This window comes from Siniperca chuatsi, linkage group LG16, assembly GCF_020085105.1.
Source record: "Siniperca chuatsi isolate FFG_IHB_CAS linkage group LG16, ASM2008510v1, whole genome shotgun sequence".
Lineage (NCBI taxonomy): Eukaryota > Metazoa > Chordata > Actinopteri > Centrarchiformes > Sinipercidae > Siniperca > Siniperca chuatsi.
Window position 1 is genome coordinate 12,901,044 of NC_058057.1, and position 17,983 is coordinate 12,919,026.

The 17,983-nt window shown below is 40.4% G+C and overlaps 2 protein-coding genes across 4 annotated transcripts; one reads left to right on the forward strand and one right to left on the reverse strand.

The window, feature by feature from the left end:
• The first annotated feature begins 92 nt into the window (after positions 1 to 92).
• fez2b (fasciculation and elongation protein zeta 2b) lies at positions 93 to 13,056 on the forward strand. 3 transcript variants are annotated; one of them, XM_044170156.1, is made up of 11 exons: positions 93 to 517; positions 4,324 to 4,432; positions 4,699 to 4,815; positions 5,810 to 5,951; positions 6,901 to 7,028; positions 7,354 to 7,503; positions 7,776 to 7,856; positions 8,473 to 8,548; positions 8,733 to 8,798; positions 9,229 to 9,256; positions 9,687 to 9,800. In XM_044170156.1, the coding sequence occupies exons 1-10, from the start codon at positions 210 to 212 to the stop codon at positions 9,237 to 9,239; spliced, it is 1,188 nt and encodes a 395-aa protein (XP_044026091.1). In that variant the 5' UTR covers positions 93 to 209; the 3' UTR covers positions 9,240 to 9,256; positions 9,687 to 9,800. The 3 variants fall into 3 exon arrangements, with proteins under 3 accessions (XP_044026091.1, XP_044026090.1, XP_044026092.1); XM_044170155.1 differs by lacking the exon at positions 9,229 to 9,256 and having other exon boundaries at positions 95 to 517; positions 9,687 to 13,056; XM_044170157.1 differs by lacking the exons at positions 7,776 to 7,856; positions 9,229 to 9,256 and having other exon boundaries at positions 101 to 517; positions 9,687 to 13,056.
• On the reverse strand, positions 12,230 to 17,962 carry si:ch211-57i17.5 (usherin). Its single transcript, XM_044170158.1, has 6 exons — positions 16,935 to 17,962; positions 16,000 to 16,169; positions 15,632 to 15,736; positions 14,721 to 14,792; positions 14,443 to 14,616; positions 12,230 to 14,161 (listed from the first exon to the last, which is right to left on the reverse strand). Exons 2-6 carry the CDS (start codon positions 16,054 to 16,056, stop codon positions 14,072 to 14,074), a joined length of 498 nt encoding a protein of 165 aa, XP_044026093.1. The 5' UTR covers positions 16,057 to 16,169; positions 16,935 to 17,962; the 3' UTR covers positions 12,230 to 14,071.
• Positions 17,963 to 17,983: the final 21 nt, after the last annotated feature.

Below are 17,983 nucleotides of genomic sequence, written 5' to 3' on the forward strand. Positions count from 1 at the left end.
TAACATAAACAGCACAACAACCATAGCCATAATAGAAACCCAGCTGACGTGGGTTTGTTTTGCTCCACCTGAAAGGGGAGGGGCGTTCAAACTGACGTCACACTAGCCCCCCCCCTCTCCGCCTCACCGTCTAGTCCAGTGTCTAGAAGCCGAAAACAGAGCACCATCGAGGGGTCTAACTGGCTGTCAACCGAGCTCCTACGGCAGTCATGGCGGCGCCGTTAGCCCACTTCGATGAGGACTGGCAGGAGTTTAACGAATTCAAGTCGTCCTCGGCGTCGGCAGACCAGCTGGACCAGCTGAACTCAAATGTGGGCGATTCGTCGTCAGGCCTAGACGATTTTTCAGACCTGGACAACAGTTTCTCCGGGGAGATCTGCAGCTTCAAATCCATGGAGGACCTCGTCCATGACTTCGACGAGAAGCTGACAGTGTGTTTCCGAAACTACAACACCACGACGGAAAACATAGCCCCCGTTAAACCTATCACAGAGGATAATTACTTGAAAGACGACGAGTGAGTGTGAATTTTATGCCGGTTTTGTTTACGCTAACTTTTACGTTAATCTCTTAGCTAGCTAGCCACTTTAGCCTCACCAGGCTAGCCTAACATTGATGTTACCCAGTGAAGAAATATTAGCTTAGCTGCAATCAGTGTCGACCAAAGTTTATCCAGCTAGTGCATGTTTGCGAAACGAGAATACACTTTGTGTCGTTTTATAACACAATGTGTTCCACCTGTTTCACTATTTGACTGGAGAAGCATCATTACGATACATTGTTACAAATGACAAATACAATACATTAACATATTTTGACTGTTTGGTCCTTATAGGGATGGAAAGTTTGTATTCTTCTACGTTAGTGATGTTGCTTGTGTGTGTGTGTGTGTGTGGAGAGAGGAGGGATCGTGCCACGTTACCAATACTTGATTTCATGCTAGATTGATTTATTTTAGCTATTAAACCACTGATCTATAAAGTGTATATTGAGATTAAATGATTGACTGTTGACCCCTGCCACTTGCCCTTTATTCTGTATTTAAATTACCTTGATCATATGAGACAAAACATTTAGGACTTTTGACTTGACTTTTAGGAACCCTACCATCCCCTCTTACTGCAAACAGACACAATATGTCATGTTTCATACATGTAACCGTTTCTTTCTAAAAGGTTACACTGTCAAGCATCTGTTCTTACCACCTTGACAGCCCTTGTTCTCTCAGTCGAAGGTCCTCAGCAGTTGTCTCATAGACACTCAAATGTCACAACTACACATTTACGTGACAACATACTATTACTTCCCGGCAGCTAGTCACATCAATCCCACACTACAGAGCTGTGAAGACTGCATTTATCACCCTCCTCTTGCCTTCTGCCTTCTTCTTCTGCATGTAGCATTGCAACACTGTTTGATCTAATCACATGTATTTATGTAAGCTTCCCCGTTTTTTACCAAAAAGGAACTTAGTCATGCTTGCACATGTCCAAAGTGTTGCTGTACTAATCTTGGACCCAACTGAACTAGGACTTGAATATTACATTTGGGACTCCATCCACCCAAGACAATGTTGCGCTATATTATCACAAGATCATGTAATTGGTTAACAATAGTTAGCTGTATGTGGACATAGACAATAAAAATGTACTGTACTGATGACGACTGCCATCTTGTATTGACAGCTTTGTCTACATAACCTTTACATTGACTGGGGTGAAACGTAGTGCAGAGTGTACAATTTTTGAAAGCATAGTGATGGCAGAAGCCACCTAAAATGTCAGCCGTCATCAGCATAACCCACAATTTAAAAAGCAATGGTTTAGGGCTGTAACTAATTTTTATTTTTTTTCTGGCTATACGGCAGCAACATTTAGTCGATTAATTGATTAGTCGATCAGCAGGAAATTAATATGACTAACTATTTTCATAATTAATTGTTTCAGTCATTTATCTAGCATCATCTTGGACATTGCAATGTCCATTTTTTTCACTATTCATAGACCAAATGATTAATTAATTAAGCAAGATTTGATCAGCAGATTAATCTATAATGAAAATAGTCATCAGTTGCAGCACTAATTGGATAACCTGCTGATTATTTTCTCGATTAATGGATTAATTGTAAATTTGTCTCTAAAATGTTAAATGGAAATCACAATTTCCTAATGTCCAAGGTCTTCAAGATGCTTTTTTTGTTCAACCAACAGTCGAAAAACCAAAAGATATTCAGTTTACTGTCACATTTGACAAAGAAAGCACCACATTTTCACATCTGGAACTAGTGCATGTTGGGTATTTTTGCTTGAAAAATGATTTTAACAACCAGTCCTTTTATCAAAATTATTACCAAATAATTTAATGTCAATCAACTAATCGTTTCAGCTGTGCAATGGGTTGAGCTAGCTAGTGTATTAATATCATGCTAACTAACTAACATTGAAGCTAATATTCCGCGAGAACTGATGACTTGTGACTAGACTCGAACATGTCCTTGGAGCTTGGACATTTTGTAACTTAACTGCAACTTTCCCACACACATACACACTGACAGCCATAAATACAGTACTGGAGAGCTTTTCACAGCAAAGAGTAGTAACAGTCTTGCAGTTAATGGTGCTCTAAATGTTTAGGGAATGAAGGAAGACAGGGAAAGAAGTATCTATGGTTCTTGTAGGTAAAGAAACAGAAGAAGGAGGGAGCAGAATAATTGGACAGCACCAGGCTCAGTGAGAGTCTTTTCTGGATGACTGCACTTTGCAGGACGTGCCTAGGCGCTTAACAAGTTCTCCAGCAAAACCTTGGCTGAGACGAACAATGGGGATGGCAGGGAGGAAATGTGTGTGGGTTTCGGTGAGATTGGAGAAAGCAAAATGTGTTTGTGTTAACTCCAAGTCGTGCATGTGGATTATATGTGTGCCCATGTGTGCAAGATAAAACAGCATCCGCATAAATATATTCAAGCAAGTGATTCAGACAAATTGGCACAGTGTTGAAGTAGAAACAAGAAAATTGGTCCCTTGAAATCTAGACTGGCCTCGTTTTTAAATGTGAATGCTGTCAGTGAAACTGAAGCTAATTGTGTATTTTGGCATGCACACACGTGCCAGAGACAGTGTCTTTGCTTGAGGCACAAAAAATATTTCCTGACAGCCTTTGCCCTATTTAGAACAACCCCTCAGCCCCTCACTCCCCAAGCTGTGCATGAGCACTTCAGGGAGAAACATGCGAGTTACATAAACTGTGTGTGTGTGTGTGTGTGTGTGTGTGTGTGTGTGTGTGTGTGTGTGTGAGAGAGACAGAGAACGAGAGAGGGTATGACGATGCAGATCCACTCTGACACATGGGTTCACAGCATCCATCCTCACTCTGCTCGCAGCAGTCAAGGCCAGGAATAAAAACACAGTGTCTTGCATGTGCACTTGAATTTTAATATTCTGTCATAGTGTTTGGAAACATGCATAATGCCTACAATAGTTTTAGTTTTGTTTCCAATGGGGACCACATGAAGGGTCAGTTTTACTTAGTATTTATAAAATTGCACTTAACCTTTAATAATATTATGTGTGCAGCTTTACAAATACTGGATGTTTTAGTCAATAAACAACATTTGCTGAAAAATATTTCAGATTTTTTTTTTTCAAATTAAATGTATATATACTTGCACATATTTTGCAATGATCCCTCAAATCTGGTAACCAGTACAATTTTTAAAAAGGTGATGGATTTCACAGTTGAACAGTGAACTTGTTTGTGTCCGCGCCACCATCTGCTCGGCTGTGATGTGCTCTCTGCCAACTTGCATGCGGCAGAGAATTGTAAACATTCAACAGTCTGTTGGTCTAATGATGACACTGTTTCTAAATCAGCCAATATTATCAGCAGACTTGGAAAAGACTCTAATGATCTAAACACACAGTTCTTAAATTGTGAGTTTGCAGACATTAATTCCATATGCGCCACCAAAAAGTTGGCGGACCTCTGCTTTAAGGTTGCACTACCGTACATGCGTCGATGTTTCTCACCAGGGAATGGTTACTGGGGATAAATGACGTGATCAAGGAGCTGTTGAATTCATCAGTGGTTGTCAGGAACACAGTGAGGTGGTGAGGGGGTGGTCAGACAGCAGGACATACTGTAACGCTGCCAAGTAATGCTGTGTCACAGTAAAAAGAGAAGGAAACAGGGTTTGTCTTATCTACTGTGAGTTAAAAACTCTTCACTCATCTTCTGTCCTTTACTCACAACTGTATTCTGCTTCTCATATTATTATATTATTCTCCAAACCTAATTAAATCATGAACCCCTCTTGCTTTCCTCCAGGGTGTGGAACGCTCTGACAGATAATTATGGCAACGTGATGGCTGTGGACTGGAAGACATCGCACACTCGCTCCCTACACCTGCCCACCCTCAACCTCACTGAGCTTCAGGTACCACAGAAACACACACACACACAGTAGTTGGTCTAGTGTAATATTTCAAACACACAGTAAACACAATGTCACCTGTGCGTTCATAATTCTGCACTGTTTTTGAAATGTCACCTTGCAGGAGAAGAGCCCAGACACAAATGTCAGCAGTTTGCTCCCTTGCCTTCAATCTGCTTAAACACCTGTTTGTTGTCTCATCCAAGATGTCTCTCTCTCTTTCTTTCTCTCCCTCTTAAATTTATCCCGTCCCTCCGCCCGATGGACAGAAGATGGATAACCAGTCTCTGGACCTGTCAGACGACGAGGAGCTGAGGGAGCAGATGGACATGCACTCGATCATCGTCTCCTGCATCAACGATGAGCCGCTCTTCACGGCTGAGCAGGTAACCTTTCACACTCACAGCAGTATGTGTTGCTTTCACTTGGTTGTTTTGGAACCTCTCATTTGGTCAACTCTTATCAATAAATGTAAATGCAGTGGTAATGTTAATATAGCACAGTTTACATCAGTGTTTTTCACAGAATTTTAGGATGTTTAAGGGCCGAAAGCTTTTTAGGCAAGTAGAAGTTATCAAATGTCTGCATTGCAAATTCCATGTTTTACTGGAAGCTACTTTGTTTCCTGTTGTCGGGGCCTGTCATTGTTTTCTGTATGTAACAGTGTTTAGCATTTAGCACGTCATTATGTTGAGAGCATGTTCAGTTCGTTATTTTTTTGGCTTCATGCATACACTCACAAATACACACAAATGTCAGGTTCTAAGATATTTTGTCCTAGGAAGCTTTTATAAATCTTATGATCTAAAATAGTTTTGTGAGGGGCAAACTACAAACAGACTAAGCAAAGTAGAACCAAAATAGCAACCTGGGAAAATGAATTTATTATTCCCTGAAACAAATAACTATGTTTGCTGGTTAGATTTCAGTTTTACTCGAAACTGTTGTATCTATAAACATCTAATAATGTAGCAACTCACAACAGACTCTTGTGCTCAAGTGCCACACATACATTTGGTTCGACTGCATCTGTCCCTGATATTGTTTGTATCGTTTTTACACAAACATCAGCTGTCATGCAGGTCAGACTGGAAACAACCTTAATCTTGTGTCACAGCAGCCGCAGTGATCTGCCATACTGCTCTGTTTTTTGTTAAAACTGAACAATAAGACATCGCCTTTGATCTTTACATTAACGTGGAACACTGGCAGGGGAGCCAGTAGCTTAGCAGACACCAAAGGTAAATAATATTATACAAGAAAACACTGTTTCATGCTGTTAAAATTCACATGTAAACTGCAATACCAGCTGGAAAATGACAAACCTCCCTCCTCTTTATACACAAAATGAACACAGAAATGTGTGTTTGTTTGTTTTAGGTGATAGAGGAGATAGAGGAGATGATGCAGGAGTCTCCAGACCCAGAGGATGATGAGAGTCCCTCACAGTCCGACCTGTCCATGCTCTCTCAGGACCTCCACGCCCTGAAACGCTCCGGCTCCAACACCAGCTACGAGGACCGTGAGTACCGCTGTGGTCGGGGTACATTTACAAGAAGAGAATGGATAACGTAAAGCTTTTAATGTCGCTGCACTCACCCGCTTGTGAGGCAGCAGTGCTTTTTAACACTCTACTGCCATTTGACAGTTATCTAAATCACTTAATGAAGTGTAATAGGTTGTGCAGTCTGCCACATGAAGTAAGAGCTACACACACATGCACACATTCTTATGTAATGTGTAACAAATGCAAACAGACAGCAATTACGTTGTTCCTACACATTATATAATCAACAGCATATATTTGGCTTGAACACAGTTTCTAACGCTGGTGTAGACTGAGCATTTGCACCCAGTTTGCCTGAAGGCTATAGATTCAGTTTCAGATATCTGCATATATTAAGTACAGTATGTAGTGTGTTTAACATACTGAACAGCTTTGAGTGTGTGCACAGTATTGACACAGAACTGTAACCAGAACATTCGGATGCACCTTAATGTAATGTCTTTACCATTACCATTATGATCTTATTTACCGTGTATTATGATCTTATTTACCGTGCATTTTACATGTATTTTAGAGTTACAAACGTCAAAGAAAGCTTTTGTGTACTTTTATAACACAAGATTGGGTCTGGACGCTAATATTTAGCTGTGAATGGATAATACATTTCTGTCTCTTTTTAAAAGGAGATTTTCACATGTACATTAAGTGTCTTTATCTCCCATGTGATATTTAACTGATGGTAGTACGCTACGTAACAGTGATCATGAATATTCAACATTATAAAATTGTGTCCCATTCAGAGTAACTTGGCTCCCAAAGTCAAAATGAGTTAAGCCACCATCCTCTCACGCTGAATACTAATCAACTTTACCATGCTTTCACTCAAACCCATACACACAATAAGTACATGAATATACCATACGTCACTTTACTTCTTCCTAATCTATCTACACGCCATCCTCAGGGCTGCGTCAGCTGTCTGTGTCTGAGCTAACCGAGACTCTGGAGGAAGTGGAGACGGCCATTCGCCGCTTCAGCGAGGAGCTGATCCAGGCTCTGGCCCTGCGAGACGAACTGGACTATGAAAAGGAGGTACTTAGTTTTTTGGGGGAGTTTTTATTTTTGATTTTAGAAATTTGATTTGAAGAAAACCTGCAAACTGCAGCGGTCACAGTGTTCTGTGTGTGTGTGTGTGTGTGAGAGAGAGAGAGAGAGAGAGAGAGAGAGAGCTAGCAGCTTTATTTTTTACAATGTAATTTGCTTCAATGTCGTGACTCTTTCAGTGTATTTTTAGCAGTAGATAAAAATAGATCTAGCTAAGAGCATTACATGTATAAATAAAGTAATGCAAAAAGTAAATTGCAGTTTGATCCTAAAAAACCAACAGAAATAAAGGAGTTTTGTATTAAAAAAACAGGTGAAGAACAGCTTCATCTCGCTGTTGATCGACGTGCAGAACAGACAGAAGGAGCACCGTGAGCTGCTGCGGAAGAAGAAGAAAATCAGAAGTACGACTACAACCGGGCCCAACGGCCAGAGGACAGCCAGCACGCACATACCAGGCACGGTGAGTCATGTGGCGACACGGTGTGGGAGGCATAAACAAAGACAAACACATATGCCCTGTATGCATGATCATAATGACGATCAGTGAAATAGACACACACTTCTTCAGATTGTAAGCAGAAATGCATGATGACAGATAGTTTGCATGGGGGAGCTGCTTGCATGCTATCACCAAGGGTTTGTGCCGAACCTTTTTCCTTCCTTCCCTTAATATAGAAACCTCCATATCTGTCTTTACTATCTTTTTTTCCTCCTTCCTCTCACTCCGTATAGCTCCTCACTCTGGAGGGACTCTCCAATGTCATTCAAAATGGCCTCCGTCAAACTTTTGGCAACACAGGAGGGGACAAACAGGTGCCCCTGCTCTTTCTTTCCACTCACATCTTTTTTCTTTGCAGATATTTTTCTGTCTTCTTTTATTTTTTTTAGGGTTTTTTTAATACGTGCATGTTTGTTTCCTTCTCAACAGCCACCAATGGTGTTTGAGGTCATTTGTTCAGTCACTTATTTCACAAGTTTTCTCTTTGTGGTTGATTTAATTGTCTCTTTTGCTTTACTCAGATATGCTATATCATTTTTTAAATAACTTGATTTTTGTCCTTCACTTGTCATTTTAGTTATTTTATTTAATCATATTTTGCAGCTTTTCTTGTGTTACCATCTTATTGTTCCTTTTGTTTTAAGCCAAGAAGACACTGTTGCATAATCATCATAAACATTTACTCTATTAAGGCTCTGAAAGGTTGAAACCTACCAGTTACATACAGCTCTTGCTTATCATATGTTCATATGTCGACATCATATTTTATCACCTTCTTACAACACTGAAGCATTTTTGTTTTAAGAATAAAGTAGAAGACTCTACAATGAAAATATATGTGGAAATAGTTGATTTTTTTTATTGTAATTGTCCACCTGCATGTGTAACAGTATTTTTCCATTGTGTCTTACATGATCTTCTCTTTTTCAGTACCTGACCACAGTAATCCCTTACGAGAAGAAAGCTGGCTCCCCGTCGGTAGAAGACCTCCAGATCCTCACAAAGAGTGAGTGTGAACACCCTCACACACACACACACACACACACACACACACACACCAACTAAACCATAATGACAAAATTAGACATGGTAGTCTCTGCAGCTTGTTCAAGTTTTTAGCAATTTTCTTTTGTTTTGCCTCAGTGCATGTTATGTTTTCAAAATGCAATGTGCTGCTCTCTCTCTGCTAGTCCTCCACGCCATGAGGGATGACAGCGAGAAGGTGCCTGCGCTGCTAACAGACTACATTCTCAAAGGTAAACACACAGCCTTCCTCTGTCAGTTTTATATATCAGTGAGCGGGATGAAAAGCTGAGCAACTTTAGTCCTATCAAGTTGGTTTATTGCAGCAAAGTAAAAAAAAAACAACCTCAAAGCAATTTATTTATAAAAAAAAAAGTGAGTTGTATTTAGAGGTGTGTGTCACAGCCGTCACAGGTTCCACCTGTGACGACAGTCAGACATCCTGTCCCCTGTTGCTTGAAAGAGGAAGTGCAAAATTAATTTCTTAATTTTCAGGGAAGCTGACAGTAGAAAAACAGGATGCAGTATTAGAGAAAAGAAAACAGTAGCATTCAACACAAACATTAATTAAAGGGAGGGGAAACTTTTGCTTTTCTTGCCACCCTTCACTGTTGACCTGTACCTTCCTTGTCTTTCGTCTGTGCTGCGTTGTCCTTTGGGTAGCTCTGGTATGAGAGCAGTGGAAACTGAGGTTTGTGAGGCACTGATACATTAACACAGATTCTTCACCTCCAGCCTTCTCTTCTGAGCCCTGTCAAACGCCCCTTTTCTCTTTCTCTCTCTCTCAGTACGTCTTCGTAGTATCACTATCTTCCCCCCCGCAGCAGCAGCCTTCCCTCACTCGCTCTACGCTGTAGTGCCTATCGCGCTGTGTGGCGCTTGCGGCTGCACTACACCTACCCTGAAACACATGAACACACCCATTCACACAATTCCCCTTTACTGCGAGCTTGTAGTAGCAGCTGTTCACGTGTCTGCTTCTCACCTGTTTTTTTCTCTTCTCTCACCCCACATCCCTCCCTGTGGTAGTTGCTCTTCCATCATTTACAGCTCTCCTTCATGTGCCACGGTGGGTATCAAAACAGCATTGATCATCAGCTGATCTGCTCTTGTCTCCACAGTTCTTTGTCCCACGTAAAGCCAAAGGCGAGCCTCCTGTTTCCAGAACCATTCGTTGGGCCATCAGAAGAAGGTTCTGGTAACCTGGAAGAACCCAGATAATGGATTAAAAATCCAAATCTTCCTTCTTTCCTATTTTTCAACACAGACTTTCTTTCCTCGTGGCATTTTTTTTTTTAACTCTGCCACTGTTGTTGCTCTTAAGATTTTATCTCTAGATATAACTCCTCAGTCGGTATGGATCTTTTCATTTCTAATGTTTTAACTTGTTAACGCCTGAGTGCTACAACCCTGTATATCCTGACTGCATGATGACTTGTCTATGGATGCCAGTAATCAGTATTAGTCTCCCTCCCTTTCTGATTAGTGGCACTTGAATGGAGAAGGGTCGGGTGTATTTTAATTCCACGGGCTTCATCAGCAGGCCTGTGTGAGGGAGATGCAGTCCAATCTGTCTGTTTTGTGAATCAAACGCATTTGCATCCGTGTAGTTCATGCCTGACGGGGAAAACAAATGCTGGCAGAATCTCTGAATCTCAAAGTGCCAGGCTGGCCGTGGTATCGAGCATAAATCCTGTTTTTCCTGTATGGAAACCTTTGCTTCAATGGCATTTGTTGATTGTTTACATATAATATTGTTTTGGGGTTGAAAACTCCTGCTTGCTAAGGATCAAAGTGCAAACCCTTTAATTTCAAAATCCAAACCGTAGGCCCACCTGTCTTTGCATGTTGGTTTTGGGTTTATGCTCAATATTTGCTGTTAGTTGAATGTTAAAATGAAATATTTTGTATACGATTAAGAGAAATTGCACAGTTTTGAGAACTTTTTACTTTTTGAAAAAGGGAAAAAAGTGAAATGATGTGAGAAAGTAATAGCTGGATGAACAAACATGTAAACATATTTTTGGAGAAGGGTTGTTTTTAGTGAGATTAGGGACTTGCCAGTTTTGTGACCACATTGCAACATCATTTTGTAAATGCTGTCCATTGACCTCTGAGCCCTCGAGTAGTGACCGCCACCCCCAACAACTTTATCATTTCCCCAGGAGTCAATACATGAGTCTACAAATACCTCGTATAACTTTTTTGCATCAGTAGAAAATGACTGAACTGGTCATATCGTCAGAGAAATAGTGTAGTAAGGATTATGTTAGGTTTGATAATTGTGTAGTTAAGCTTCTGTTATAAGTTGTGGGTTTTCTCTCTCTGTTAACCCTTTAACTGTCATGTAAATTTTGTGGTAGCACTTTAGTCTGTCAGTGATCTGGTCATGTAGTAGTGGAATATCTGGTGGATGTACTTACGAGTACGTTTCACTAGATTAGTGTAGTAAAGCTTAGAAGCTTAAGCTAGTGGTGCCAAAAGCACGTCAACATGAAGAATTGTTGTCATGCATCGTGTTCCATCTATTTACCTTATTGGTCGTCATGAGCATGAAAATTTAAACAATCTTAAAGGGGTACACATTACAAACCATTTACACATCAAAAGAAGTACTGCTTCTTTTGATGTGTCAATGGTTGTGTAATGTCTTCTGCAGATCTGGAGCAGCTTTGTCAAAGTTGAGAAAATAACCCTGATGATGTCTTTGTGATGTCATCTCGGCTTGGGCTTGAGACTACATATTTATGACAGAAAGCATGTGTTCAAATTCTTGGCATGGAGTTTGAAATATGCAGGTGTTTACCAGGCAGTGGTTAGGGTCAAGTTGCATTATGGGAGGTGAAGGAGCTTGGATTTTTGGAGCTTGCCCCACACCAGAGACTAAAAATCATTGTATCTCAGCCTCTGACTCATCGATTTTGACCGCTCTTTTTTTAATGTGTCTCTTGCAAGTCTCCCAACTTTATGGGAGCGTACTAAATCATTGGAGCACCCCTTTAAAACCACGTACCTTTAATCTAGTCCATCTATCAATCTAATCTTGGTACACTAACGTTCAGATCACCAGCTACTACAGGTGCACCACACACTGTCGGATCAGGTCTAGTCTAGCTCTCAGGTACAATCATCGGTGTTAGTAGTTTAAAATCTTTTTCCGAAAGGTACTGACATTCCTGAGTCTTTGTATGCTTCTGGCAAAATTTGTATCAGCTAGACTTCAACTTACTGCACTTTTATCTTTTCACAAATTTCTCTAAAATACCTGGACGAGAAGGTGAAGGTAACCATGGTAGCCTCTTGACTAAATCAGGGTAGCATTACAGATGTTGAATATGTCATGATTTGTCCTAGACACTGCTAATTGTAGTAGGTGTAGCTAGCATATAAACGGTACAGGCAAAGACCTCTGTAGAGGCTGCAGTAGCGTCCGCTTGGTGTAGCAGTCTAGCGACGAGTGTAGACGCAGTTGTAACCTTGCGGCAAACTTCAGTGGTTAATATGTAGGAGAAGATGAGACTCTCTTGAAAAAGGAATTAAATTTTACTTGTTACATTTTTTTAAGCATGTCTCTCATGCATGTGGCCAGAAGAAAGGGCATAGGAAGATAAAAAAGGGTGTGATAAAGTTCACAGATGTTGGGGATGATTGCACAACGGGTTGCTTAAATTTGAGGGGTCCATTTATTCTTTTGTAAAGGAAGAAAAAAGCTTGTAGTGCTATATTTAACTTTTTATATGGACTTGTTGTTTCTGCTGTTCCCAGCTTTTGAAAACATTCACAACCTAGCATGTGCTACGTGCACTTTACTGCTGCAAACACATTTCTAACAATGATTGATTTGTTTGTTTACGGACATATTAATATCACACTAAAGGGACAAGTGCATGTTGCAGTGGAATGCAGAAAAAACATAAAGCAAATATGCATTTCATTTAAACTGTTAAAAAGATATCAAAAAGGCAAACATCAGAAGGCTTGTGGCAGGGAAACACATGAACCATCACAAGAAACCATCCATCAATTGATCAAAATCTTAGAAAAGCTTAAATGAAAATGGTCATGACACCAACTGTGTAAATGGTATCTTTTGTTTTATAATGAAATGGCAGTCAGCAGGATTACTGGAGGATCTTGCCTCAAGCCAGAGCCCCTCGTCTAGTCTCTTGTTAGCAGACATATCAGTGTAACTACAATTTAGAGATTTATATTTATATATGTACAACAAAACAAGCAACAGGAAAAGAGGCTGCCTTTGTAAATGCCTGAGAATTTTTGTACATTAAACCAACTCCTTTTGTTTTTAATGCAATATAATTCCCAAGTTTGGGGTTTTATGTTTACTGTCTCATGTGGTACTGCAGTACAGTATATTAATTTATTATGTAAATGTTTGTTTTGTAACCATATTATTGACGGTAAAGGTACAAGTGTTTTGTGCCCACATTGCATTGCAACTCATTTCAAATAAATTAATATGTGAAGACTTTTTATGTGGTTTCGGCTAACTGTGTGTGTGTGTGTGTGTAAATTGTGAAACACATTATTTTATCACAGTTTTATTAGATCCATTCTGTCCCCGTAAACTGTCCATGCATATCAAAACATTGTTGCTGTCCTGTGAAAACAGGCCTGTTTTTAGCTAACATGACACATAACATGCATGGCTTAACTGAACAGTGACATTGATACTACAGTTATTTTCATTAAAAATGAGTTATAAAGGATAAAAAAAAAAGTCATTTAAAAGTTTGTTCTTTTTTTACCTCCTACAACAAAGTCTCCCGTACCTGAAGAGAACCTGAAAAATGAAATTTGATAATTGCTCTCCTTGTTCAAACTTAAATACATGAATATGAAAGCGTGTCTTGATAACTATTCATGAATATTTGAATAATTCACAAGACTGCTTGAATGTTGAGGGCAAACTTATACACTGAGGACAATGAGGCCTGAAGCTGGTTGTGTGAATCATTTGCTGGATTTAATGGAAACTATGCCAGTAAAGTAGCAACCAACCACTTCCAGTCCACTTTTTTTTTTTTTAATTATCTTCATATCAAACGGTACATATCAATATTGAAATCAATCAGGTTTTTGTGTAAAAGTTGCTCAATTCAACGCTCAGTCGAACAGTCTTATTGTCTTCCATTTTACCCAGTTGGATACCATCATCTGACCAGACAAAATTTGCTCTTTGTAATGTCTTCCTCATCATTCAGTTTCTGGTGAAATGTCTTAAAATACAAGAATACAAGACAGGAGGGAAGAAAGTCTGTTTTGTGCATGGTCCTCTACTGACGAACATAATGGCACTTGCAAGCTGCACCCACCAGATGGATTAACGTTTCCTTGGATTCATCGGACAGACAGTGCAAGTTCACAACAGGTTTTGCTATTCCATTAACCAAAAAGCATCCAAAGACACATGTAGATGACTACAAAAGTTTCCAGTCATAGAGAGCTGGCCAGTGGTCCTGTCGGGTTAAACAAGGTCATCCTCGGGTCACAGGTTGGTGTCAGTGAACATGGTGTGCTCCTTCCTCACGGTGCTGAAACCTTTGATGGTGTCAACAAATTCCTCATCGTCCATAAACTAAGGGAGAGGAACAGAGCTTGTTAGTAGAGGATACAGGACTCAAGTCACTTTGAAGCGTTTTGGCTTGTTTAAATAGGTCTTTTCTGCATCTGTGTAAATGTGTTGGTGTATTGGTGCACAGCTGTGAAAATGTGTGCAATGCTTGTGTTAGATGTTAGTCAGACACATTCGCTTCTCTAAGACTGGAAGTATTAGAAAACGCCATGAAATAACAGCATCCAGTTCATCTGAACAGTGGTCTGACCAGCTACAGTATATACGTTTTTGGGCACTCTCACCATCCCACTGTCATGGCCGGAAATGTTTGGGTCCCACGCTTCGTCGTCTCCTGTGAGGGACTTCCCGTCCATCACCTGGCTGACGCTGCGCCTCAGGGAGTTCACGCTGAGGATCCCCAGCTCACCCTGCGGTGGGACCTCATCGACGGGCTCACATTTAGCTTCCAGCACCTCCTGGTAAGAGGGCAGACAGATAGATTTTTATGCCATGCACATATGCAGCCATATTTTTATATGTGTTAGTGAGGCATTGTGTTTTTTTTTATTAATTGTTTTACCTCTGTTTTTATGGTGAAGCCCTTGAGTGTTACACTGTTGGAGAAGCCTGTTGTGTCAGGTACAGTGTCAAACTGAAAAGGACAGTGAGTGAGACTTTAAGAGGGAGAAATGCAATATACAATTATATACAGTCTACAAGTCAATTCTCTCTCAGTGGCAAACAGAAAAACTTGGACTGAGTGTGAAATTATTCCACCGTTTAGGTTATCTGCTGTTTATATGTGTTGGCCAATTGTTATTTAAGGCATTATATTTGTGCCTGGGACATTTTTTGCAAGGACATAAGTTATATTTTGTAGATTTTTGTTTGCTCACATTAAATTATTCTTTGTGTGGTTATAATTTCACAACAAAATATAATCACTGTTTACAAAAATCTTTTTCAGTGATCAAAGTGTCTCGTTGCAGGAATGAGGCACAAATATAGCTTCATAGTCCATAGACCCCATATAGATGACTTAAATTGTCCCACAATACAAAATAAAAACTAGTGAACCATGGATCCGTAATCCCGTGCCAACTATTACGCATCACACATTTTCTTCATTTCATTTTCACATCACAAATTTTGCCTAATTTAAAAATATATAAAGGATGGCAAGCAAAATCCAGCTAATAAAAAACATTTGTATTGAAACTTAATAAACCTCAGAAGAGCATGCTTTATAATTGTCTACACAGAATAGACCTTTTCACATTCAATTTAGGTCTTAGCAGGAAAGTCACAGCAGTAATTAATAGCTAACGATGGCTGCATTCCATTTAGGTGTTCCAGTTGAAGAGCCCTAGTGTTGTGAATTCTGGCGTACTTGTTATTAGTTACAGGTGTGCTTTCTCTGCTGTGACAAGGCATTAAAAGGGCTTATTCTCCATGTAGTGAACAGTGATGAGTAAATTAATGTCCCCTCACAAAAACCGAGTTGCTGGGTGGATAAATGGCCATGGGGCTCCTCTTCTGCATGGGCAGGGCCACCAGCGGGGGTCTCTCTCTGGTGAAGGGGGGTTTGTTCAGGACCTAGTGCAGGATCATGGAAGGAAAGGGCAGAACGACGAGACGGGTTGCTACATACAAGCTCAAAGATCCTGCTTTTTGCTACTGTCTGGCAGTTGAAAATTTCACCTTGCTATAGGCTCCCTGTAGGCAATACAGTGCAAGGTAAGCAGATTTAACTGTCACCTGACAAAGGTCTTTACCATTCACTGACCTGTGATGTTGGGATCATTCCTTTCCTGGCTGTCACTCTTGACACACAGTATAACACGAAATCTGTCTCTTACCTTATGAAGCACGACACCTAACACGACGGCCAGCAGCAGCAGGGCGATGCCTGTCATCACTACGATGAACCACAGCTCCCGGACAACCGGCTGGCCTCCCTGACCTCCCTCTGCCCGCTCACCGCCCCCTCCACCTCCTCCTCCTCCAGGAGAAGTGGGGCTCAGTGAATCTGGAGGCAATTTAAACACATGCAAGTTTTTTTGTTTTACTACTCATTCTGTTTTATTTAGCATGGTGGCCCCTCTTAGTATCTGACTGATCTATATATCTGATGTGAGGTTTGATAGTAATTACTACATTTCTGACACTCTGAATAAAGTATCTCCTTACAGTCATCCAATTATTAATGGAAGTTTTGCCAGACAACATATGTGAACACATCTCTAAGGTAATTTGTGCATTGTCATATAATTAAAAATAATGGCTGAGCCTCATTAGAACACATAACCTGCTCATCTAAATGTCTCCTGGGTAAATGGGGATGTTTTTTCTGTCAAAACCTCTTTTCCTATATTTATTCCGACTTCTGTTGGGTTTACATTTGATAGGAGTATGTCACAAGTCAACAGAGAGAAAGACGATCACACATGTACTGTAGAAGAGATAACACTGTAACTGGAGACACACTTGTTCTCATGGCCTAGTTGCTAGCCTGCAGATAGCACTACACTCCTTTAATAGCCACTTTTGTCAATATATATTTCTATAGACCGACGTCTACAGTGGTAGGCCCTGAAGGCGACATGGTGCTGTTCATTGAGTATAATAATGCCACTATTTCGTGCTCCTTTCTAGCATGTTCCAGGACAAGCTCTCCAGTAGAAACCTGTTTGTGTCCAAGATGTTGCAGGTTTAGACATTCCTGTTGCAAAATGAGGAAGAAGTGAAGGAAAGAAGCGCAGCGAGAGACAAGTACATCCACCCAGAGACTCACCAGTGCTGAGGTCCGTGGTTCGGCCTGTGGCGGGGGTCCTGTCAGCCCCTCGCTGTGTGATACATCGATCAGATGGGCAAAGACCTGCCGGGCGTTAAGGATCACACCTGTTGCCCCATCAATATTTTACACCTGATGCTTTTACTTACTAACTTGCCCTCTTCAACAGCACACAGATGAGGAGACACTTGTGTTAATGTTAGATCCCCCATGTCTTGTTTCCTGCCCTGAGGCTAGTGTTTCCTAGAGAGCACAAGGAAGAAACATAGTATCTAGTATCAGAGCTAAAACAGCCTCGAACAAACTGCGTGTGTGTTCCTCTAACACTCCAAAACTCCCATCAACCTTTGCTTTTCTTCGACAGTGCCATGGTAACAGCCAGGTGTCAGGTTGCAGTTGCCGTATCACCCCTCTGATCCTCGGGTGCACTGTTTGTGTTTCTTGTGTCGTTTCTTATAAGAATATATGCCCCATATGTGTTATGTCAACTTATTATATTGCTTATTTAAAATGTGTGTGCCTTGTAGTGTGATGATGTACGTCCTGTATGTTTGAACTGGTCTGGTATTTGTTACAGTCTTGCCTGAGATGACACAAGTGTAGATATTACATTTCATGGCAGCAAGCATAAAAAGACAAATTTGCAAAGGATGTAACTGAACAAAACTGGGATTTTATGCTGTTTTATGATATTTTATGATCAGAAGGGAAGCAAGAGCTGAGAGTTCATATTAACACTAATACTTTTGTCACAGCACACAATGAAGGCTATAAGCAGAAATACTGTGTATTTGCTCCTGTGGCAGTGCCTAAATTCATCTGAGCCCTTATATTATGTGACAACAGCTACAGATACTATCGGGTTAATGCATTAATTATCTTAATTACCTCATTAGCAAATCAGTCATCTTATAATTTAGAGAAGGCAATTCTCTTTTTTCTCTCAAACAATGATCATACAACTATATATCTTAGCTATTATGTCTTTATGCATGCTGTTGGATATTTTATTGCAACCAACCAAGTGTCTTAAGCCATATGTAATGACT